Raw genomic sequence first — 24,895 nt, forward strand, 5'->3', positions numbered from 1 at the left:
CACCGGAGATGTTCCTGGGTGCCGCGACGGAGGAGGTATGCGGACCTGTGCGCGGTGGTGGGGCCGCGGTGGTCTCTCCCTCCGCTCGGGAATACTGCTCCTTTTAATCCCACCGTTTGTCCTCGCGCTCCAGCTCCTCGTGGTGGGGTCACGGTTACCTGGAGCAGCGCGGGTGTGGGTCGGGGAAGAGGAGCGGGACGGAGAGGTCGCTTTTTCCGTTATCAGCATCGAACCGGAGAGGAACTCGCGGCAATGGGGGAGCCAGTACCGGCGATCCGGTTTGGAGGAAAAGGAGGAGGAGGAGGAGGAGGGGGGCGATGGAGAAAGGAGGGTGGGGGCACGAGCGTATGAAGACGAGAACGAGATGCACTCGCGCCAGGTTCGTAATGTAACACAGAGATGAAGTTTATTCTGAATGCCTGCATCACACAATTGATATGTATATAATTAAAGTGTAACTTCTGTCTACACTTGATTAATTAGTAAAATATTTACACCTATTTTATACTACGTTGCTTACCTTAACGTCAATAATCATACTTTTAAATGCACAGAAGTTGAACTGGTATAAAGCCTATGGCCTACTGTGCCTGCTTAAGTGAGGATGCAGGTGAAAACAATACCCTGCTATTATCCCCGTTCCCTCTTCCAAATTATTCATCATGCTGGGCTTGTTTGTGCACAGCTCTGTGGATTATTGCAGACATGATGGAACAGGTGAGGGCAGGGGGCGAGCCCGGCGCTGACCCCAGATCAGAGAGAGGTGACAGCTGTTGTGTTTCTCTCACTTTGCCCTTTGGTTGCGTTGGCCTCCATCTACGTTAGTGTTCAGGTGCAAATGTCCCTTCTTTACCCCAAACTCCTTCCCCTCTCTCCTCCTCCTCCCCCTCCTCCTCCTCCTCGCACCCTCTCTCTTTCATTCTCCTTTTTTTTCTCTCACTGTCTCCTCGTCGGCCCAAGGCTAAACTCTCTGACTCATTGTGGTGAATCATCAACCCCCACCCCTCCATGCAGAGGTTGCCATAGTGACCACAGGGTTCATTCTGGATAGGGTGCGGGGGGGTTTTGTGTGAGTGTGTGTTTGTACGTTACAGTGCCTCGGGCAGGTATATGTTACCAGCAGGACTGAGGTCAGTGTCTGTGACCTGCCTCCTCAGCACTCCTACCTGGGGCTACCTCACATACGTTGCTGCCATTCCCATGCATTATTCAAGCGCATTTCAAATTCTCATGGATCTGCTGGAATTCCCGGCACTGTATATACATTGATATATGCATGGATGTTCTCAGGTGGGACCCAGAGCTTTGGAGCTGCAGCAGTGGGCGGTGGACGAGCCGTCCTTCACGGCAGAACTCAATCGTATCATCGCGTATATCACGAGGCCACAGGTAGGCTGCACAGATCATCGCCTTACCTCCAAGCAGTTGCCTAATCTCAGTGGTAAAATGTCTGAATGCACTCTCTGGTATTATAAACATTACTTATTATTAAAACTGCTGTATATTTCTGCTGTGTCACTTGCACTGTATTTACGTGCAAGACGGTTGCAAATGAGAGTGAGCTGCAATTTAGACAAAAAATACCTATTCATGCTGATTCATTTGAATAATATTTATATGTTGGAGAATGTGAAAGTGAACCTTCATTATTATTTATATGAGAAACAGTTAAAATTAGAGAGGTTGGACAAAAAAAGAAAGAAAGAGAGAGAAAAGAAGCAGAACTTATTATCTTGCTCTTTTCTGTTTTTGTAATCACGTCATGTAACCGCTCTGATTTATGCTGTGAACCCTTGGGGAGGTCCGAGCCCTTAGGTTGAGAAACACTGCCTCGGTATAAAGCACCATCCCCGAGAGTCCCAGGCTGCACTCCAGCCCAGAAGGGACTTAAGATTTCTGTAGCCAAGAGTTAGATCTTGCCAAGCCTAAACAGTAAACAATAAAAAACTTTTCAACTACTTCACTTCTGCGACTGCAGACTAGTGTGGGGGTTAACACAGCAGTAATATGATCAGTCAGGCGCTGTCAATATGCTGGCAGCAGTATTCTGCCAAATCTGGAGCCAGCAAGGACTTTCAGTTCCAGACTGGAAACTCCCAAACAAGAGTTAAGTCTTGTGCAACACAATGTGCTGGGAACTGAGAAGGAAAATTATACGGATTTGCTTTGTTTGATATTCTTTAATTATTGCATACCTGGTTTTCTTAAAAGTATTTTGCGATGCCACCCACTGTCTGAAAGGCTCTCGCAAATTTCACAAGACGTGGTTTCAAAGAACTTCTTCTTTAACTTCCTCCTTTCTTATTTGAATGCTAATTCTGTCTCACATGGTTCTCAGAGCTCTATCCAGCTCATCTCATGTGACTCTCTCCTCTTGTCCAACCCCAGCTGAACTGCTCCAGGGTTTTATCTCCGGGGCAGGCTCAGGCAACACAGCCCCCTGCAGCTTCAGTCCACTGGCTGCTGTGTGCCGAAGACTGGCTCCTTCCAGCTGCAGATGGATCATGTGTGGCTTATTCCTTCAGGTGTGCCTATAAGTCTGTACTATGCGCTTATGTCAGTGCATGCGCTGCGATGCTTATGCATTCCTATCACTGGCACAGTTGGAATAAACAATGCAATGCATATTTAATCATGCATGCAGTAATCTTCAAACCACCTCTCTGCTCCCCTGCCTCTCTCTCTCTCTCTCTCTCTCTCTCTCTCTCTCTCTCTCTTTTTGTCTATCCAGTATGGATGGGGGCGATGCAGACTTTCTGAAGACTGTGTCAGGTCTCGGATGTGAAGTCCACACTTTTGATCCCAGCAACTCCGATGCATCTGGTGGTCACCTTGGCAACAGTTTGGCTAGTAACCGTGGCGACGGAGGCGTGGTCAGCCAGCACAAGATGTGGCTGGAGTGGCGAGCTCTAAAGAAGCGCAGGACACGAGGCAACCTGAGAAGTGTTTCTCAAACACTGGCAGATATCATGGCAGCTCTGGGGCATCGAGCAGTAAGACACACACACACACACACACACACACACAGACAGACAGACATTTAGAGAAAGAGTGCCAAACAAACATACCTTAGAGTCTTTTCACCCCAACATACCCAGAAAGCTCTCTTACTTGGACGTTTCCATAGCAACAGGGCTCTGCGCCATCCCTAGCTGCCATGGCAACAGCTTAAGTGAGTGAATCACACACTGGCCCAGTTACAGCCTGCAGCCACAAGAGGGAACTACATACCTGCACTTTGAGTGTGACAGGCTAAGAAGTGCTCCGAGACATCCAGCTATAATAATGATTTTAATTTGATTCTCAAGTATCTGGGTGAATTAAAAACTTTCATGAACAGGCTGCATCACGAATTATGAAGTACGAAACAGTGGCATTCTCTGACTTAGATATTTAACAGTAATTTTACCTCATATTATACTGCAGTTACGATTATTTTGCAGACATACATGGCAGCATTGTTCTTTATTTTCCATAATGTTTACTTTCTCAAGGTTCACTTCCTGTATGCTGACGTGCTGAGCGCCGAGTGGCGAGTTTTCCAGAACTGGATCGAGACTGGGACCCTGCAGAACGTCCATCATCTGGTTGCCACGGTGCACCTGCAATGGGCAGGGTTTGAAGTGGGCGGAACCAACGAGGAAGTGCTCCGCTATTGGTTCAGCGTCCTTCAGGGTCTTCACGCTTCCGGTCTCAAGCTGGTTCACAGCTCTGCAGGAGAGGGCCACAGTGTCCTGAAGCACACAGTGGCAAATGCTCACAGCTCGTACACACTCAGCTGGGTCAACACACGACACTGATACAAAACCAGTGGACAGAGCCGTATGCACATGACCCATTCTTGTAGATGCCATCAAACAGGAGAATCCAACTTGAAGCAGTTAGTGAAGTTGAGATTTCAGGCTGACACGTCTCCCTCTAGTGGACATAAAGGGATGTTAGTTTTTAAATCCACCACCATAGGGAAGTACTGTTGTATTTATATTGTGCATACGTTTAACGGTGGATAATTTGACCAAATATGAAGCAAAGGGAGGATTGCAGTTTGAACTGGCCAAAAGAAAACAGTATAATATATCTACATATTATACAAAACAGCACATGCACAGTATGTGAACACTGAATACTGCTGGACTGCATCCCGACCAGTCCTAAATACGAAACAGCTGGTTGGCAAATAGCAACACATTTTCATGTCTTCTTCTATTGAACCATAGACATTGATCAACAACATATCACACAGCGCGACCCGGTTCACATGAATCTGCATCCAATTGTGGTATGAATGTAAAATCAACAGATAATTTATTTGTGTAATGCTTTTTATGTGCAATAAATCTTTATAATGAAGAGAGGTTTAAATGATTTCGAGACTAACTGTGCCTTCTGTGGAATATAAATAGAAGTCCTGCTTTATACTGGGGCGTGAATACTCTTCACTGTAGACAAAGAAGAAAGAAAATGAAACAGTGCTCCAAATGTGCATTAATATCACAATAATAAAAGAAAACAATGATGCTAATATTTCTTAACTCTTTATCTTTTGTCACCACTGGAGCATGCCAGATTCATTACTGTGTCAATATTCTGTTTAATATGTTGTGGGGAAAGTGTTGTGGTAGATAATTATTTGGCCCTTTTCTCCTGCATGTACTCTTATCTCATGAAACTAGCAGTGCACAGTCCTGCAAAAAAACAAAAGTGGAATATTCAGTAGATGCATGCACTAATTCAATTACTGTTTGCATTTTTCTTACCTCTAAACATTTTGCTTGTGCAGTGGGTGAAGTAACACAACAGAAGTGGGTGCAAGAGTGGATTAAGTGTCAAACCAATTTTGCCACTGCAAAGAAAGATAATGTCTCCCTGTTGCAAAATTCAAACAAACACGTTGCCTCAATATTCACATTGCCACACAGTCACAGATTTTAAGCCATCTATGACCTGACTCACTCCATACTCTATTCCTCTGCATTAAAGCTTGCGCAGTTAACTGAGCGGGGGTGAAGGGTGCGCTGCACAAATGGCGAGGCTCACCGGGCAGTCATCTATCTCCTTAAGTGCTCTTCTCCACAGCGAGCTCTTATTCACAAAGACCAATGCCAGTCATTCCTCGGACCCGTTCCAACTCGCTGGAGCGCACGTAGGAATGTGGCGCTGCCTCCGCCCTCCCTTACGCAGATTGCGCACAGATGTTTGCCACAAGTTTGGGTGGAGTTGCGCTCTTTACGTTGAAATTTCCACATCCTGTTCTCAGCGAAGATAGTCGACAGGCGCCGCAGCCAATCAGCTTCGAGGACCTCGGTGCCTCGGCCAATCAGAAGTTCACAAACCCGGGACTCTCGCGATCTGTTTAGCTCGTCCGCGTACTGTACCGCTCAACATTTCTTGAGAAAATCTTGGCACAGGACGGCTACCGGGCAGCATAAAGACAGGCTAAAGCTGCCAGTTTTAACGGTAAGTGAAGTATATTTAGCCGGGGTTGCTTTCATTAAGCGAGGGGCGTAAATATGCGTTTGTTAGGTTGTTTCTTCGAGGTAAGAGGCGCCTACAAGTTACTTCCTGCTCTGACAAGGCCGAGATCCCAAGTTACATTTTGCCCATTTTTAGCTAATGTTGTGGGAGGTTAGAGTATGAGCGATTTTTATCTCGTGCTTACGCATCCAGCAAAGAAGTTCAGAGTTTATTTGAGACATTTTAAGCTTTTAATTTAACCGTACTAATTTCGGGTTGTCAAAGTTGCTCACTGTCACACTGGCGAACATGTCACTAACCACACAGAGCGGAGCTGTACTGTATGGGAGCTATTTTTTCTCACAAACTACCCTACACAGTGTGCTCTGTTTGGAGATAATGTCAGCCTAAGACAAAATCTTGGCATTTTATATGTTCACTTTTCACCGAGAAGCGTTTCTACATCAGCACTTTCTGTATTTTAACATGAACTACTTTAATTAAGGAACCCAAATTGACAATAGGAAGCACATCAGGGTGTTACTTACAGTAAGTCATAGTCAGCCTGTACTGTTTTAGATCAAGCAGGGAGACTCTGACTGCACATCTCTGAGCTGTCATTCACTCAACTTATTCCATATGGCACTATGAAGATAGTGGTGCACATGTGAGAGTTGACATTATTAGTATTAGTATTATTACAGTAGGTGCACTAATCATTAACCCCACCAAGATCTTCTATCTTTTATTCTAAACACAGAGTTTTGTTCACACCAGCTGGGTGGGTGTTTGAATTGTTTGCTGAGTGCAGCAGTGCTCTAGTTTTGCTTCTGCTTTACAGTGGCCCTGTCTGGCTCTGTGTTTTTTTTGTACATCCTTGTCTCATGATCATGTGGCTTATTTAGGAGTTGACGTAAGGGTCATTAGAATTGTTTGTCGCTTTGATTAATTGTTTATTCTATAAAATGTAATGAACCAGTGGAAGAATGTCAGTCATTATTTCCTAGAGGGAAAGGTGAGGTCATTGACATTCTTGTTTTTCAAGATCAGTTGGGTTCACCCGTAGGAGAAATTCAGCAGCGTGAGTATAAGAGACAGGAGAAAATACACTATATTACCAAAAGTATTCGCTCACCTGCCTTTACTCATTCTATGAACTGAAGTGCCATCCCATTCCTAACTCATAGAATTCAATATGATGTCGGTCCACCTTTTGCAGCTATTACAGCTTCAACTCTTCTGGGAAGACTGTCCACAAGGTTGAGGAGAGTGTTTATAGGAATTTTTGACCATTCTTCCAAAAGCGCATTGGTGAGGTCACACACTGATGTTGGTCGAGAAGGCCTGGCTCTCAGTCTCCGCTCTAATTCATCCCAAAGGTGTTCTATCGGGTTCAGGTCAGGACTCTGTGCAGGCCAGTCAAGTTCATCCACACCAGACTCTGTCATCCACGTCTTTATGGACCTTGCTTTGTGCACTGGTGCACAGTCATGTTGGAAGAGGAAGGGGCCCGCTCCAAACTGTTCCCACAAGGTTGGGAGCATGGAATTGTCCAAAATGTTTTGGTATCCTGAAGCATTCAATGTTCCTTTCACTGGAACTAAGGGGCCAAGCCCAGCTCCTGAAAAACAACCCCATACCATAATTCCTCCTCCACCAAATTTCACAGTTGGCACAATGCAATCTGAAATGTACCGTTCTCCTGGCAACCTCCAAACCCAGACTCGTCCATCAGATTGCCAGATGGAAAAGCGTGATTCATCACTCCAGAGAACGCGTCTCCACTGCTCTAGAGGCCAGTGGCGGCGTGCTTTACACCATTGCATCCGACGCCTTGCATTGCACTTGGTGATGTGTGGCTTGGCTGCAGCTGCTCGGCCATGGAAACCCATTCCATGAAGCTCTCTGCGTACTGTACTTGGGCTAATCTGAAGGTCACATGAAGTTTGTAGCTCTGTAGGAATTGACTGTGCAGAAAGTCGGCGACCTCTTTGCACTATGCGCTTCAGCATCCGCTGACCCCTCTCCGTCACTTTACGTGGCCTACCACTTCGTGGCTGAGTTGCTGTTTTTCCCAAACGCTTCCATTTTGTTATAATAGAGCTGACAGTTGACTGTGGAATATTTAGGAGCGAGGAAATTTCACGACTGGATTTGTTGCACAAGTGGCATCCTATGACAGTTCCACGCTGGAATTCACTGAGCTCCTGAGAGCGGCCCATTCTTTCACAAATGTCTTGTTTCACAGTCTGCATGCCTGAGTGCTTGAATTTATACACCTGGGGCCAGGCCAAGTGATTAGAACACCTGATTCTGATCATTTGAATGGGTGAGCGAATACTTTTGGTAATATAGTGTACATCAGTCTGCATGACAGTAATGATTAAAATCATGTATGTGTGCACCTAGTGTATTTATACATGCAGAGATCAGGCATGACATTATGACCCATTGTCTAATACTGTGTAGGTCTCCCTTGTGCCTCCACAGCAGTTGTGACTCATCAGAGAATGAACATGGGCCTTCTGAGGGTGTCCTGTGGTGTCTGGCAACAGCCAGGTCAACACCTTGTGCTATTTTTCATGTTTTTCAAGTTATGTCATCACAAGGAGTGTCATTGCTATGGGTTGGGGGTGCCTGGTCTGGTCTAGGTGGGTGGTACATGTCTGAGTAATATTCACAAAAATGTCAGGTCAAAAAGTTTCCCAGCAGAACATTGTATTGTCACAGGATGGTCAGTGTCATTTACTCCTCCTGTCAGTGGTCATAATGTTGTAGCTGATCGGTGCATGTCTATAGGTACATCTGCAAGTAAATTTATTAGATAGATAGATAGATAGATGGATGTGCAATCTGTATGCAGTAAATATAAGAATACACAGTATGTCTGATGAGTTGTGCAGTGGCCGTAGAGGGGCAGTGTCTATAAACAGTAAGAACAGCCTGCCTTCAATAAATATGAATGCGTACATTATCTACAGTAGGATAAGATGTGATAAAATTTGCTTTTATTGGTTAGGGAAATTCAAAAGGACCCAGCAGTACGGGGAGTTAACGTTCAGAAAGACATTTCCGTTTAAAAAGTTGTCACATGAAATTGGGTTCACAGAAACAGACTATGTGAAATGATACGATGAATTCTATATAGTAAGAAGAATCAGTGTGAATATGAATGTGCCATGAATGTGTGTCTCTTTACATTTTTAAATCTTTAACCCACTTCTTCTTCTCCATCAGGGTTGGGCCACCCTACCCGCCTCACCCCACCATGCCTTTGGTGACAAGGAATATAGAGCCGCGGCACGTGTGTCGCCAGACCATCCCTACTAACATTCGCAGTGAACTGGAATGTGTCACCAATAACAGCCTGGCCAACATCATCCGCCAGCTGGGCAGCCTGAGTGAGTGTCTACTTGTGCGTGGGCGGGTGTCAGTATGTCACTAACATGTGGTACAGGTGATTGGCGTCGTAACGCAAACGTGCATGACGTGTGCGTTTATTTTAATGGAGCTGTGAACTGCGCACGTGTGAGTGAAACTCTCGGAAGTCGATGGAAGTTAGAAGCTGTGTTTGTGTGTGTTTAGGCAAGTATGCGGAGGACGTGTTCGGGGAGCTGTTTATTCAGGCTGGGGAGTTTGCCATCAGAGTGAGCATGCTGGGAGAGAGGGTGGATCGTCTGCAGGTTAAAGTCACACAGCTGGACCCCAAAGAAGAGGAGGGTAAGCACTCCAAATAGCATTTCTGAATAGGCTCTGACCCCAATCAAAATAAAAACATTAAACATTATTGAGCTAAATAAATATATTTAAACATTGCCTGTCTGTTTCTCTCAGTCTCCCTGCAGGCGATCACTACTCGTAAGGCCTTCCGCAGCAGTATGAGCCAGGACCAGCAGATGTTCACCAGGCCGTCCCTGCCAATGCCTGTACAAGACACCTACACGACCTGTGATCCGCCTCCGCCGCTCAACCAACTCAGCCAATACCGGTAGGATGCTGCAGACGTGCAAACGCCTCCCAGGCTCATATTCATTAATTGCATGCGAGGAATACTGAGAAAAACGTGCAAGATCATGTGCGCACACACACGTTTTATATTTTTGTGGTGACTATAAATTATTTAAGTCCGCCTCTGCTGCACATGTTCCCTCCCCTTATCAAGGAGTGGGTCTCGCAGTGTTGGCTTAATGAGGCTCAGTCCACAAATAAATTATTTTTGCATACAAGATATGTGGCCATTTTAACAAATTCCTTGACATTTATCATGTTGATGCCATTTTGTTGCATTATTGGTATGTGACCCATTCCTTCCAGGCAGTTTTTATTTTTTCGTGCAAAGAACAAGCACAGCGACACGTACTGGAAACAAATGGGTCATTAACGGGGTCTAACTTATAGATATCTCATTGAAACATTTACGTTTATTACTTATATTAAGACACTTATTTCTTTTGTATTGCAAGTTTTTAAAAATGTGTGTTTAAACACAAAACACTAATTTACACATATTTCCTTAAAATAAATAGTTTATTTGCTTGCTTTCCTATTGTTGTCATATCTTTTTGCAAAAGTCAGTAGAGACAACAGACATTTTTTATTTTTTTTGCCATTTTCGCAATGTTTTAGGACGAAATAATATATATTTCAGACTGTTAATGATATATATATCAACAAACCCCTCTGTAAAAACCTACAAAATATAAATAGGACAGACTGTGCCATGTATAGTGTAAGTACTGTACAAATAGCCTATTATATAATGTTTTGTATTTATTTATTTATTTATTTTTGAGGAATCATATGGTTTCCTCATGGCTGGGTAGCAAATGCTTTGTGGTCTGCTGTTAAGTCTTTAATGTGAATAGCTTGGCTGTTAAATAACCCCCTCAATCGAATCAAATAAACCACGTGGGTTGTTAGAATAATCGCCTGTGTCAAAAGTTTTGACTGCCTGTGGTCCCAACCTAGATGACACATTACAACAGGCTGCTAAATATACAATGATGCACGAGGTGTGACATGTCATTGGAAGCATGATTAATGAAAAACCAGAGCAGAGAAGCAGTGCGAGGTATGACTGTAGTGTATAATTGGCAGCCACAGCAGTGGCATCAATGATGAGCAGAGTCTACGCTTGTCTACTTATATTATAAAGACTCTTTCTCTGTCTGGCTTCAATGTTAGTCTGGTGCTAATTTAATTGTGTATATTGTTTCTAGATAATTATAAATGTGCTATTTTTTTCCTTGCAAGCTGCTGTGGAAGTGTTTATAGTAAAGACTTGTTTTTTTGCACTGAAAAGGGAAGTTATTGATATATTGACTCTTAAAGCAGATAAAGATCTGTCCACAAACACTTTACATTATTCACGTCTGTGCACATAGATAACAGTGACCAATCATAATTCAACCGGCTCTCTGTTTATGGTCATCTACAGGGATGATGGAAAGGAGGCGCTGAAGTTTTACACTGATCCCTCCTACTTCTTTGACCTGTGGAAGGAGAAGATGCTGCAGGACACCAAGGACATCATGAAGGAGAAACGCAAGCACAGAGTGAGACTCATAGATGCACAAAAACATGAGTCACAGATAATAAACCCGTTATTAGTCACAAGCAATGTTCATTGTCTCCTCTCTGAGTAGAAGGAGAAGAAAGACCATCTGAACCCGCGGACGCTCAATCCTCGGAAGATCAAGACCAGAAAGGAGGAATGGGAGCGGCGTAAGATGGGAGAGGAGTTTGTCGTACCTAAGAATGACCTGATGTAAGTTGTGACATTGAGTTGAAGTCTTTTTCTCTCCAGTTTTCCACTGTAAAAGTACCCGTCAAGCACTCACGTGGTAAATGCCATGCTTTCCTTCCTTATCAACCAGTGTGTACGCAGTGATCTGGGTGGTACATCCTGTCAGAAAATGTTCTCTAGGGGTTGGGTGTGGAGCTGGGTGTCAGTGGGAAGTGCAGTAAACAAATGTGTCAGCCGCAGCTGGTCCAAGGCTTGATTGTATTCATATTGTTGCACTCAAAGTATAATGGTCGCTGTAGACAAGCTGTAAACAATGTATTATCATTATCGAAGAAAAAGAACAAATTAGAGTCACAGAGAAAGAATTGTTGCCATTCTAGTGTTTCCTTCTGTTGTACGTTATTTATTCTACACCATGTGTCACGCAATACTTGTATGTTAATGTGCACAAGCAGTTCAAGGTATTACAGGGATTAAAACACATTAATATTGTCTGACAAGCTGTCAAGTTAAAGAACAGGGCTTCCTCTTGAGGCTGTGTTAGGTCACAGCACCTGGTCAGCTTGTTATTTTTAATAACAAGCTGCTGAGGCAGCCAGAGCAAGCGTCAGGGTGACTATTTGTGTCTGCTGCTTCACATACATATATAACACTTCCTCTTAAATTGTTCAACCGGGCCTCTGTTACATATGGTGGTTTGTTTCAGTGCACTGGTTCAAATGCAGACCGTGCTGTTTGTTTTAGGCTGACGGTGATGTCTTTAATCTGTTTTAAGGAATTCCTCCGAGGGTCTGAATGGCAGTATTGGATCTGGGGAGGGCTTCAATTCTGAAGGCCTCGACCAGAGCACAGGCTCCTATGCTTACGATCCCACTTCCCCCCTCCCTCCGCCTGGCCCCGATGACCTCCTGCCTCCTCCACCCCCAGACATGGCGTAAGTAGTGCAGCATCAAACATACAAATGCTGCAATGTAAGCGCACTGCTGAGCCTACAGCATGAAGTAAAAGTACAGAAACACACGTACTGTCATTGTACATCCAATGTTCACTTGCAGGTTGTGATTCCTTTATGACAATGAGCCACTGTGGTAGCTGCTGCACAGAACCTTAATGGAGGCTCCATTACATGTTGTTTAATCAATTAATTCATCCTTTGTTGTTGACTTCCCCTCTATCACTTGCAGATATAATGATGGACAGTATGGCGCCCCAACCCAGAAGCGTGCCAGCGTGTTGAGTCCGAACCATCCACCTCCTGCTCCGCCCATGGCTTCTAGCCAACCCAACTCGCGTCCAGGCCTCTCTCCTCCTCCTGCACCTCCTCCCCCACCACCAGCCCCCGGCTTTGGGGTTCCCCCACCTCCCCCCGGCTTTGACGCCCCACCTTCTCCTCCTCCGATGTCTTCCTCTCCCAATGCCTATCCATCTCCTCCTGCTCCCCCTCCTCCACCTGATATGTCCGCTGTTCCTCCTCCACCACCACCACCTATGTCTGCAGGTGGTGGCCCGCCACCTCCTCCTCCTCCACCGCCTCCCCCAGGCCCACCTCCCCCGGCCTTCAACCATTCTGCTTCTTCTGCGCCCTCTGGTGGTGGGGTGGCACACACTTCTGCTCCCAAACCGCAGCCAGAGCCTGTCAGCGACGGTCGCAGTGACCTGCTGCAGGCCATCCGACAAGGTAAGACACTACAGACACAGGCCAACAGAAAACTGATTAGTTAACAGTTACTGCTGAAATGAAGATTAAGTTGAGATGAAATTAAGCAGATTAAACTATAACTATCTTTTCTCACAAAAAGATGATGTATAGATAAATTTAAAGTCTTCTCCCGTACCTTTGCGGGTTCATATGATATGTCTTGGTGCAACACTGCCAACGTTTGAGAAGGATTTTGTATATAATCGCTTTATTCTCACACGTCCTTGAATGGGGACCGTGTCTGTGAAAACCAGGAATTTGTAATATCAGCAGTTTGTATATATTTTTTTGGCCAATAAGTAACTAAGCTAATTATTATTCCTCCAGTAATGGATGATAATTACATCTGATAATGATGACGAGTATAAGTCTCCTTTCCCATACACACACTAGACCATACAAGACCATTTACCACTTAAGTGCTTTTCTACCAATTGGTACTTCATTGAGCTTTACAGTCACAATGACACACACGTGCACATATTCGCACGCCAGCAACTGCAACTGAGCAACATAGTGTCTTGCTCAGGGACACTAAGGCACTTTGTCGTCCGTGCACTGGGGACCGCTAACACTGGACTGCTGCGCCACAGCTAATGCCAGTGGAAAAACAACAATTCTCTTGGTCCCTAATTAGCAATTTATTTTCTGCAACACCTGTTGAAAGAAAATAAACTTGCAGACATGTGACCGGTCTGCCTGCAGTCAACCTGCTGCAACCTCTTCATCAACAGCTGATATTTCTAACATTCTTAATAAAGAAAGAAAGAAAGAAAATCATGAGAAACTTTCTCAAATAACGACCTTCTGTGTCAAAATGATGGGAATCCTTAATATGAAGACTCGGGATCTCATGAGAACCATTCTCAAACTAATGGGTAAATATCTCAAAATAATGACTCAGTAATCAGTTTCTGTGTTACTAAGTCATTACTTTGAGATACAAGGTCATTATTTTGAGAAAGCCTCTCACAGGGACTTTTTTTCCAGCACAGTGACAGGACTCCATAATAAAGACGGACCCCTGCTTGTAACAGATTATGCAGATGTTGTGTACACTTTCTAACCATCCAACTAACTCCTTTTCAGGTTTCAACCTGCGGAAGGTGGAGGCTCAGCGGGAGCAGGAGAAGAGGGACCACTCTGGCAACGATGTGGCCGCCATCTTGTCGCGCCGTATCGCCGTGGAGTGCAGCGACAGCGAGGACGACTCCTCAGAGTTGGATGACGACGAGTGGTCCGATTGACCGCCATCCCTCCCCACCTTCACTACCACCTTTGTGTTTTCCCTCAGCCTTGAACAACGTCTGTGTATTTCCATTCAGATTACAAGTACAAACAGAGCAGAGGTCAGTGTGTTTTTGTGTGTTAGTCAGCCAGTTAGAGAGTGTGTGCACACATATTAGTACGTACTTGCGGTCTATTTCAAATCACATTCCTTCACCCATTTATTTCCATTTATGTAAAAATATTCCTATCAGGTGGTAAAGTCCAAAGATTGAGAAAGAGAGTGTGCGTGTGTGTGCCTGGTTGTGTCCCAGTTTGCCATTGCTCTCACTGGATGACACGCCGCTGTTAACGGAGCGAGAGGGTTATGTGATGTGACGCACGTTGCTCTGCTGAGCATGTGCATGAATGCATCACCTCCATCTTTATCTAAGTGTCTGTTAGAATCAGGTATCATTTGCTGCAGGCCCAAGGAGTCTGGTTTTATCTGCTGTAGTACATTAAGGCAACAGATAATAGGGAGAAAGTTCACGCACACACATGCATACAGCCTCCTCAGTTCAATAGTTGTATGTGCTCAGCAGGAAGATACCGTGTGCAGACTGTAAAACATTCTTTCTCATTCATAGATTATGTGTTATAGATGTATGGTTTTATTACATCTCAAACTAGGTCTACTGAACAGAAGTAAGGCAATCACTTTAAATCCCGTAAAAGCACAATGTCTATCATATCTTTTCCTCCTATCAATTTTGTATTCCTCTTTCTTGTTATGGGAACAATTGACTCGTGGTTGTAGCTCATAAACAAACTCATTAATTAATTATTCAGTGTGACAGGGGAGAGGTATTGACTCATGTCAGACACGGGGGCGGTGTTTGTTGAGATTGCCATACTGAACACATTTATCATGATTTATTTTGTAATGTGTTTTAGTCTTACCTGTTTATTCCTCCAGTTGTATTTTAAACTTTTCCAGGAGTGAACCAGGCTACGTCGCTCCAGTGCCGGTGCTCTCAGGCCGCCTTTTGCCTTATTCCGCTGCCTGATAAGTGCCTTTTTTCTTTTTTTTCTTTTTTTTTTTTTTACTGCACTTCACTGTATGTGCATTGATCTGGTTTGCCACACTGATCAGCTTAATAACAGCTGAAATTGGTGAGTCAAACGTGGACCAGACTGATGTTTTAGTGTGGATCACATATTTTCAAGTGCCTTTTATTTTAAGTGAGCCTGTGTTACAGCACAACCACACAGCGTGCCTAGCCAAAGTTTCTTCTTGCTTCTCCTGCCTTAAATTTCTAAATGATTATAGTTATTTCAATAAAGATGAAAGCGAATTTCAGCGAGAGTGTCTGAATAGTGTTTGTCTTACATCACGAATTCCCCAGAATGTTAATCCTCCTCGTGCTTTACCCATGACTCATCCTCTTCATGTCAGCGGTGGACACTATTTCACAGTGCCCGGTGCTGATCGTGTAGGGAGTGTAGAAACAAATCGAGAGGAGAAAAGTTCAGAAAATGAGTGGGAGAGAAAAAAAAACCTCTTGCATAATCGCTGCATCCTCGTACCATGGCTGCTTTCTAGATTTAAAGATGCATTGGGAGCGGAATGACTTTAATATTGCGCATTTCTTTAATCTTAAATGGAGGAAAACGAGCGTCAGTCTGTGTCAAACTCGGCTAAAGAGCAAGAGGCAGGAAGAGAAAAACGCTAAAAGCATCAGTGGAGAGAAGAATGCTTACATCATCCAGTAGAAAAAAGCATATTTATTATTCATCAGTATAAAAGATTCATTTCAAAAAAGTTGTGCAACACGAACATATAGTCAGTACCTTTAAAAGTGCCTTGAACAGCGTGTGCAAAATCTCACAGATCTAGAACATTTTCTTTTCTAGACATTCAAGTAAATAAAACTGGACTTTGGATCACACATTGCACTGTGACAGACTTCTGTTTAAAACCCGTCGTCACCGCTCTTAATTATTAGTCCACTTCTTAGGAACTGGATCGTGTCCCTGTGATTGTTTCATTCTGGGGATCCAGGAGCTACAATTGACTGAGGATGAGGCACAAAGTACACACAGGACCGTACATTTAGTCTTTAGACCCAAGATGGCCGCCAGCCAGGACAGTTCAGTACATTCTGATATGCAGAAGGACTTCATCTCTGAAAAGTGCTGCTTCTCTGTGTGTGTGGGGGTGGGGGGGGGTGTTTGAGACTTCACGTTCTGGAGCTGGATGACAGTCGATGCAGCTATTTGTGTATCTTGGCACACAGACGGTGATATGTCTGGCATAGATCGCGGTTGTCGGTTTGAGACTGCTGAGATTTGGCAGCCTACACGTCGACCGGGTAGTGTATGTGTGCGTTTTGTGAGTATCTGTGTGGGCAGCAGGCGTGGAGCAGCACCTTGCGAATGTCTTTGTTTCTCAGGCTGTAGAGTATGGGGTTCAGCAGGGAGCTGCCGGCCGCTGGCACCAAGGTGGCGTAGGTGTACAGAGGAGGGCTGGATGCATCTCCCAGCAGTCCCCAGAGGGAGAAAGGCATCCAGCAGCCCACAAACACGCTGAGGACCAGAATCAACCGGGAGAACCCCCTCCCACTGCTGTTTTTACTTGCATATGGCTGGTTGGAGGGGAGGAAGTGCCTTTGGGTAGCGATGGCGTGGGCGTGTCGCCTTGCCACGCGGCAGATCCCAGCGTACAATTGCAGGGTTACGATGACAACGACTAGAAAGCCACCACACAGCAGTGATAGATATGTCCGGGTCAGAGGTCGTGCCACAGAACAGGAATTTTGCTCCTCGAGACAGTGCCATCCCATCGCTGGCCCTGCCCCAATAACACAAGCCCCCACCCAGACCAGCAGCAGGAGGATGGCGGCTCTGTGACGGGATTGGCTGGAGCCATAGGTGAGGGCCTGGCTCAAAGACAGATACCTGTCCAGGGCGACACCCATGAGGCTACAGAGCGAGGCAGTCAGAGAGGTCACCAACAGTCCCGAGGTCAGCAATTCCGACCAATCGCTGGGCCTCACGCAGAACCGGAAGAGAAAGTGCAGGATCAACGCCACGCCTGCCAGGAGGTCAGCAAGGCCGAGGCTGGCGAGCAGCAGGAACACCGGGGCGCGAAGAGAGGGGGTGGCCAAGATGGTGGTGACCACGATTGCATTCTCGGCGGCGATGAGAGTTCCTGAAACGCAGAGGGCCACACCCCACACCGTGAGAGCTGGTAACTCAGGTGGAGGCGAAGTGTCCAGCTGGTCCAGAGGGAAGAAGGGGTCCAGACCCGAGGACTCATCCCAGCCCAGGTCTGAGGCGTTCAGGATCATGGTTGGTCACACAAACACACAACCTAAGAGAGAGAAAAGTGAAGAATTGTGTTAACATTATCTCTTATCTAACATTAGTGCATCTCTGTTTGTCTATTTAAAAGCCTTTCATGAACCAGAAGCAGCTGGATGCCAGATGTGTCATCAGGTATCAGTGCATGGTGTTTGCTCTTATCATCTGTGATGTTACATAACATCCACTCGTCCGAACACTTACTTAGTAGCCTCTCCTCTTAGATGCTCATATTTTCTACAGATCATTATTTCATTACAGTAATCCTGCTGGTTTCTGACTGAAGTGCCAGTGAGGTCACGACACGTAGTCTTGCAGGAAGGCGAGTAAATTACAGTTAAGCGATACGTAGGCTAAATGCAGTGTAGTTATCAACACATTAACGCATCTCTGGGCTGGCAGGTCGCTGTAAATCAGCGCTCCCGTCGCTGTCCCATCTTGGCTTCACTGCGCGCACACTTCAGCGCCTTCAAAACATCGTTAATATAATTCATGGCGTGGGTCTGGTTATATCCACAGTCACGTGCGCCGCAATCTAAGTTTTCCCTCTTGCTAATGTCCAAACATGATGTTCAACAACACACTGTGTTCTGATTTTATGCAGTGCTGCATATCTTGCCTGCGCTGGTTATCAGCTTAATTTATTTAAGGCTATTTAAGGAATTCGCCTACAGGGTTAAGAAGCTCTCTGGTATGAGGTCTGTTTGTTCCTTTGTACCTACATGTCAAAATGTACTACATGTCCTGCAAGGGAATGCCACATCGCAGCAGTAATGCATTATTATTAGCCACTTATTTGTCATTTGCTCTGGATTTATTTTTATTTATTTTAATATTTCGCCTTTCATCTTCCTCCCTCTCCAAGATTGAGGAGGTATATCCCACCTCCTTGTGCGGCGGATCCTGTTGTATAATACAGTTGCAGGCTGCACCGCAGAGGATGCCCCCCCACCCCCCAACACACGTACATCCGCACATGGCACAGACACGTTCACGGAATGAATCATTCAGCTTACCTTAATAACACGAGTCCGTCCTCGGATAGATTTGTCCTCTTTTCTCGGAAGATCCAAACCAAAGGATGGAGATGAGGAGATTGCTTGTGGCGCGGCTCTCAGCTCCGGTTGAAACAACGACAGCCTCTGTGTAGGTACGACACCACCTCCACGCGCTCCTGTCTTCATCAAAGTTGCGCCGAACTCTCACCTGGCGCCGTTTGCATCTCTTCTCCTTCTCCTCCTGCTGCAATCTTTCCAGAGCGCCTTTAGGATGCAGAATGGATGCTCTTGCTCGCGGACTCATCCACAAGAGAGCCTGTCTGACGTCAGTGACTGGGAGGCTCGACCAATCACGGGGCGGCACTGGGGATGCGCGGAGAGCAGGGAGGGGACGCACACGGAGTCAGTTCATTCAGAAAAATGCGGCATCTCCGTGGCCCCTCCCACTGCGGTTCACTCTTCGTTTCTTGCACACAGCGAGCCGCCAACAGATTCCCCCCGCGCCAATATTTTTTTTTTTTTTTATCAATCACGACAGAGGCCTTGCTTGAACGGGAAGCTGCTGTTCAGCGTTGGGCAGGGGCTCACAGATGTTAGATGCGGGAACAGAGCTTGAGGTTGGCGCTGTCCACGGTGCTGAACCGCATCAGGATGACTCATGGTTGGATGTCCTGCAGTAAAACAGTAATCTGTGTGAGAGAGATGCTCGAAGGGAATATTCTTATTCATTAAAATGAGTCATTATCAGGCCCTAACTCATTCACAAATCTATAAAATGACAGGACCGTGAGTGTATGGGTGCTGTACAGGCATGGAGGTCTTTGTTAACCGGTTTCCTGCAACCAAGTTTTATACATCCTCCTTGTTATCTAATGTATTATTTGCGTGTCTTTACACAACCACTGCCCCCCTGCCCTCCTACAGTAACATCGTAGCCGTGGGGAATTTCACGGCTTCCCCGGCTTGACACCGAGACGTGGGCGCTGCAGGATGGTGTTCAGCCGCTGTGTGCGTGGTCGCGCATACCCAGCGCGCTAATCGGTGGGATTCTCGTCCCTCTCTCGCCATATTAGGACACGCTTCCTGTCGACAAACCCCCCTCCTACGTCAGCGAGACGACGTGAAGTGCGGCGCTTGTATCACCTTCACAAACGTGTCGCCCAGCGTCTCCAAATTTCTGCAGCTAGGGATTTGTCATTTTGTGTTTTTTTTTTTCTCCTCACTTCCATTTTTAAATGATATAATAATAGTAAGTAGGGTACACGCACAGGATCTTCACAGAAACAGAAGATTCTCAGGCATCCTGGTCATGGCTAAACCGAGACAACTGCAGCTTTCTTTACTAGTTTCCCCCACTCATCCTCATCAGTGGCTTTTTCGATTCTAAGTAAATGGGGGGTGGTTTAGGGTTTTATCTGAACATCTGGTACTCTATTAACTCCATACAGACTGCCCTGGAGTTTAGAGTTTTTTGCCATTAATGGGTCCTTAACAGTCATTTAGAGCTTAAGAAGCCACTTGTGTAAGTGCAGAAAACTCAAACAAGTCCACTTCCCTTTGTTCCAGGCTTGTCTTTTACATAATACTGTTTGTGTATTCCAGATATTTTATTTGTCTTAAAAACTATAAGGAGTTATATATTTAAATTGCATGCAAATGTGTATTTTATTCAATTATATGTCTGAATCTTTAATACTTGAAAATTGTCCAGTGTCCAAATTGCTGAATTATCTACTACAGTTTGTAGCTGCTGTATTGATTTTTTTTATTTTCATTTTTGCCAGCAGTGGAGGAGAAAAGCACATTTGACATAACTGTGGAATATCCCTTTGGGTTTCTTTTTCAATCCAAATGAGACCCTCTGGAGAGCTGCGCATCATCCAGTCAGACAACGTGCGATGGGGCATATGAGAAGTGGGAGCACAGGAGCCACGTCGGTGTGAGCGGAGGAGGTGTCGATGGTGGAATTAATTGCATGAAGCAGAAAACTGTGTCGTGATTCTGGTCTCCTGCTTTGAAGGGCCTGATCAGAGGCTGTGACTCAGGCCATCTACATCACAAAGCAGCACTTTGAAGGTCAGAGCGCTTGTGCTTTGTGTGTTGGCGCAATTCGGATGCTCGAGCACAGGACACTTAAGGAGAGCAGCTTTACTCTCAGCTTCCGTCCGCACCGCTATCATCCACAGTTTCATTCATTTATTTGTCAGACAACAAGTCTTTCCAGGTTACATTTGAATCCAAATATGAGAGGAAGAACGTGTCACAAACATGTTATTGATCTGTGGTCAGCTTTCTTTGAATATATGTTCATTTTTATACATTTATTTGAACACATAAATCACAAAGAAATGCCAAGACATCTACCCATTAAACCAAAATTAAACCAAAATTTATCTCTGAATGAGGGGAAAAAAGCATAAATACAAAACACAAAATTATTCTATTGAGAAAAATAGAATAACTGATAATTTCATACATCAGCACTGTCTGTTCTGATCAACTCTGCCTTCCTTATCAAGACATCATACATTCACACCTACAGGAGGTTGAGACTGTATTAATTACTTGAGACATACTATCAGACACATAGCTAATTCCAATGAGTCCACTGACAGCGTTCTTAAATTGTCCCTAATCAGACTTTTTCCACCAGACGCCTGTTAAACCTCAGCCCGACAGTGGTTCCCACCTTTAATTTGCTGCTTAAAATGACTTCCACTGAAAATACTTGAGGCCCAGAGCCACATCTTATGGACTTGGAGAGAACATGAGTCATCAATTATGATTAAAGACTTTTTTTTTTCCTTCATCTGAATTTATCTAATTGTAGCATATTTTGTGACCAAGAGAGATTAAATTATTATGTATTTCAAAAATAAAAATAAAAAAAAGATCTGAGGTCAAACAACAGGAATATATTTTTAGCCATGGCAACAGGGCCCCTCTGGGGTTGGCACTGTCTTTCTGCTGCTCCATCCACTGCTTTGATCCACACCAAAATATCTCAGCAGCTATTGGCTATATTTATTGCCAGAACATTTGGTGACCACGGGGTTGAAACCTAATGACACTGGTGATCATTAACACCACAAGCATGTCACATTTTTCACATCAAAGCTTTCCTGTAAAAGTCCCAAGAGGATGACAGGAGAAACTTTAACAAGCAGATACAAATCTAAAATATTATGACTGGTTTCAGTGCTGGTACTGATAACGTGACTACCATACTTGCGAATGGTACCTGTAACCACAGTCGTAGGATAAAGAAAGTGATAGCTTGGTACAAACCTCATCTGTGTACTAACTATATATCTGTATACCGCTAACGCTCTGAACAAGAATTGGTAATTTATTTGGAGTATGACCTTTAATTTGGGACATGGTAGCAGTTCAATTGTCCCACTATTGTTTGAGGTGTTGGAGAGACCTTTTACTATAACACATGAGTGAATCCAGGTTCACGTGTGCTCATGCACCACCTTCTGAGGTAAACGGGTATTAGTGCGTTCAAACCGGTGTGTATATCAGCAGGGTTGAGGTGGGCCAGTTGGTTGCCAGGGAACCAAGTTTGGTCCTGCTCATGTTACACAGATCTCTGTCTCTCCTGTCTGTCTCTCTTTCTCTCTGTGTCCTCTGCTTGCCGGGAACCATATCTCTATTATTGGACACGCTTTTGAGGACTTTCTGAAGCTATTTCAACTTAATTCCTTTTTGTTGTTTGTTCTTTTTTTTGTTTGTTTGTTTTACTCCAAGTGCCAGACTTTCCAGGCGCCCGGTGCAGGTGTTGGTGATCTGTGGCTGTCAGGATGCAGCAGCTGGTACTGAAGGTCTTCTGCTCCACTCTGCTGCTTCTAGCAGTGGTTGCCTCTGTGCACTCACAGTCAGGTACAGGTCCATTCACATGTCTTACAATTATTTTCTGAGCATGCATTTTAGATCTTTGCAAACCTGTTCCTATATTTGCCATCTTTTTATCTTGACCCCTTGTTTCCACCAAAGTCAAATTTCCTTAATCATATTTCTTATTGACTGTGGAGGTGGCTTGTTCTACACTATTCTTACAAACTGACAGGAAATAAAAATGTTAGATTTTCTTTGACTTTTTCAGACCCTTTCTGACACGGTGCAAGTTGGTGGGAGGTCTTGCAATGATCAAATGTTTCTGTGGGAGGATAATTGTGCATCGGTTTTAAAAACTCTTCCATCTGACTGCCAGTTTTATCCCCCCCAACAGATTGTTCTCAAGCCGAGTCATGTGACCTGTGCGTTGGCGACTCCATGCTCAACCTAACGGGCTGCGTCTGGAGGCTTTGTCCAAACGGTGAAACACACACACACACCCACGCACGCACACACACACACACACACACACACACACACACACACACACACACACACACACACACACACACACACACACACAAATACGCAGGCGCACACCCATACACACCTGACGTCTGATAGTAATTCAATCATCACAGCTGCTGTAACATTAGCCTCCCTGGTTTTTACAAGATGACTGAATTATTTAGCGTGCCAGGAACGCTCACATGATACACACACACACTAAAACGCCTGTTCCTTCTCAGGTAATGATACAGGCGCATGCGTGACTGATGACGGCAACGCGGTAGACAACAGCATGAACTGCAGCTGGACCAGAGTCTCTGAATTGTGCACAGGTACTAAACAACACACACACAAAAAAAGTGACACATAGCCTTTGTCTGCCACCTCATTAACTCTGTTATATGTTCATTTCCCAGTTGTAGAGACTGTTGCAGTGGGAGGAGGTGAGAGTGACTCAGGTGAATTAGAGTGACTGTGCTTCAGCATGCACATCCACCCCTCTTTCTGCTACGTCATTTACTGTTCCCATAAGAGCTGAGTAAACTGTTCACTCAGTCGTTTTTACAAATGATAAAATCCATGTCAGTGCTTGAGTGGCAGACTCTTCTTTAATGCATCACTCTGGTTTTATGTTAAGTAAACTCAGTGAACTTATTTCCCTCAAGGTGATGGAAGTAAGACCAACTCTGAGTTTTCTCAGGCCAAGTTCGACATGTCCAGCTTCATAGGAGGCATCATACTCGTGCTGTGTGTCCAGGCGGGCGGCTTCTTTGCCATGCGCTTCCTCAAATCCAAAGAGCAGAGCAACTACGACCCCATGTGAGTTTGTGCATGTGTGTGTTAGAGAGCAGAGGATGTTTCATGTCTGTGTGTCTGTGTTAAGGCGCAACAGTAGCCTCTGGTGGCAGGAATGATCCACAACAAATAGTACAAAGCATCTCGCCTTCAGTGTGTCTAGCTTCGACTGTATTTCGATTCTGATCACAAATCCCATCTGTCCAGACACATTTTTTATTTATTTTTTTTGCCCGTCTTTGCACAGAGAGCAGCCACAGTGAAGACAGGATATATGAAGGACAAACAGAAAAAGGGTGGAGGAAAACGGAGCGGTGACTCATCGAGTTGTGACGACAAGATTTAATTTTTTTTTTTGTTTGTTTCCTGAGCCCCTGTCATTTTTGGTTTGGTCCCCATATGTACCCCTGGAGGATGGGTGTGTTCATAAGACTACATCTTTCTCAAAATACTGCATTGTGTAAAAATGTGTCTGTTAGTGACACAGGCTGACAATAGAATTTCTGACCAGAGAGAAACAAACAGATTTTAGCAACAGCTTTGTGATCAAGGCCAACACAAATCTGCCTCGGCAGCAACTTAAGCATTTGTCCTCTTAGAAACAGTTGATCTGTTTTGACTGCGTGCTGTAAATAGTGCAGAGTGGACGTGGGAAATGCTGATGTAATCCCATGTTGAAAGAAGGTCAGACAAGGTCATGACAAGCATTTTGAAATTCTTTCTCAAGGAACCTAAAATAGATGAAAACAAGCCCCTGAAACTCAAGAGTATTTCTTTATTTTATTTGAATAACTATATAGTGGTGTACTGAAACCATCCATTTAAATATTTACATACCATTTTAATTTGTAGTGAGTCATGTCACTTGGTAGGGCACCCTAAGAAGTCCTCTCAACCACTCTTGGAGGTCCCCAAGTTCCTTTATTGGGACCACAGAGAAATGACACACCTTAATCGAACATCTAATAGAAGTGAAATTATCGTAGAGACCTACAGTTTGGCTTTAGTGCTACACAATTTTGATGTGAGTGTTCTTGTTTTGAATTGTCCATTCATTAGTTAGTGACACTAGTCTTTTGTGTATATTTATATATATATATAAATTTGCTTTAATGGAGAAAAATGTAGTTTTGATTGTTCACATTTATATCTACATATCAGCTTTAACTGTTGTAACTGCCGTGTTATCGCGGGTTGATTAATATGAACCGCTTGATTTTTTTGTGATGCCATGCAATTTCCTGAATAAACTATGGGTTTCTGTCTGTGTGGGTGTCCGCA

At 44.6% G+C, this 24,895-nt stretch overlaps 4 protein-coding genes across 4 annotated transcripts; 3 read left to right on the plus strand and 1 right to left on the minus strand.

Moving 5' to 3' along the window:
- Positions 1–4,500, plus strand: LOC311501882 (putative methyltransferase-like protein 24). The gene is made up of 5 exons (XM_084563930.1): positions 1–379; positions 1,291–1,389; positions 2,389–2,525; positions 2,732–2,993; positions 3,495–4,500. The coding sequence occupies exons 1-5, from the start codon at positions 38–40 to the stop codon at positions 3,798–3,800; spliced, it is 1,146 nt and encodes a 381-aa protein (XP_084420056.1). The 5' UTR covers positions 1–37; the 3' UTR covers positions 3,801–4,500.
- An 814-nt stretch (positions 4,501–5,314) lies between these two features.
- wasf2 (WASP family member 2) lies at positions 5,315–15,474 on the plus strand. The gene is made up of 9 exons (XM_084563020.1): positions 5,315–5,457; positions 8,692–8,855; positions 9,040–9,174; positions 9,289–9,442; positions 10,892–11,009; positions 11,100–11,221; positions 11,976–12,134; positions 12,385–12,878; positions 13,989–15,474. The coding sequence occupies exons 2-9, from the start codon at positions 8,723–8,725 to the stop codon at positions 14,144–14,146; spliced, it is 1,473 nt and encodes a 490-aa protein (XP_084419146.1). The 5' UTR covers positions 5,315–5,457; positions 8,692–8,722; the 3' UTR covers positions 14,147–15,474.
- A 908-nt stretch (positions 15,475–16,382) lies between these two features.
- Positions 16,383–18,608, minus strand: gpr3 (G protein-coupled receptor 3). Its single transcript, XM_084563021.1, has 2 exons — positions 18,488–18,608; positions 16,383–17,481 (listed from the first exon to the last, which is right to left on the minus strand). The coding sequence occupies exon 2, from the start codon at positions 17,456–17,458 to the stop codon at positions 16,466–16,468; it is 993 nt and encodes a 330-aa protein (XP_084419147.1). The 5' UTR covers positions 17,459–17,481; positions 18,488–18,608; the 3' UTR covers positions 16,383–16,465.
- Positions 18,609–22,275: 3,667 nt separating this feature from the next.
- On the plus strand, positions 22,276–24,895 carry cd164l2 (CD164 sialomucin-like 2; the record flags this gene model as incomplete). The annotated part of the gene is made up of 6 exons (XM_084562712.1): positions 22,276–22,354; positions 22,704–22,790; positions 23,059–23,151; positions 23,236–23,262; positions 23,485–23,638; positions 23,862–24,895. 6 exons carry the CDS (start codon positions 22,276–22,278, stop codon positions 23,875–23,877), a joined length of 456 nt encoding a protein of 151 aa, XP_084418838.1. The 3' UTR covers positions 23,878–24,895.

Source organism: Chelon labrosus (genome assembly GCF_963514085.1).
Source record: "Chelon labrosus genome assembly, chromosome: 16".
NCBI classification, from domain to species: domain Eukaryota; kingdom Metazoa; phylum Chordata; class Actinopteri; order Mugiliformes; family Mugilidae; genus Chelon; species Chelon labrosus.

Excerpts from the sequence above, each read along its gene's own strand:
- wasf2 (XM_084563020.1), top strand. The coding sequence starts at position 8,723 with ATGCCTTTGGTGACAAGGAATATAGAGCCGCGGCACGTGTGTCGCCAG. Across the intron at positions 8,856-9,039 it reads CCGCCAGCTGGGCAGCCTGA|GCAAGTATGCGGAGGACGTG; the intron begins GTGAGTGTCTAC and ends GTGTGTGTTTAG. Across the intron at positions 11,010-11,099 it reads AGGAGAAACGCAAGCACAGA|AAGGAGAAGAAAGACCATCT; the intron begins GTGAGACTCATA and ends CTCTCTGAGTAG.
- gpr3 (XM_084563021.1), bottom strand. The coding sequence starts at position 17,458 with ATGATCCTGAACGCCTCAGACCTGGGCTGGGATGAGTCCTCGGGTCTG.
- LOC311501882 (XM_084563930.1), top strand. The coding sequence starts at position 38 with ATGCGGACCTGTGCGCGGTGGTGGGGCCGCGGTGGTCTCTCCCTCCGC. Across the intron at positions 380-1,290 it reads ACGAGATGCACTCGCGCCAG|GTGGGACCCAGAGCTTTGGA; the intron begins GTTCGTAATGTA and ends GGATGTTCTCAG. Across the intron at positions 2,526-2,731 it reads TGTGTGGCTTATTCCTTCAG|TATGGATGGGGGCGATGCAG; the intron begins GTGTGCCTATAA and ends TTGTCTATCCAG.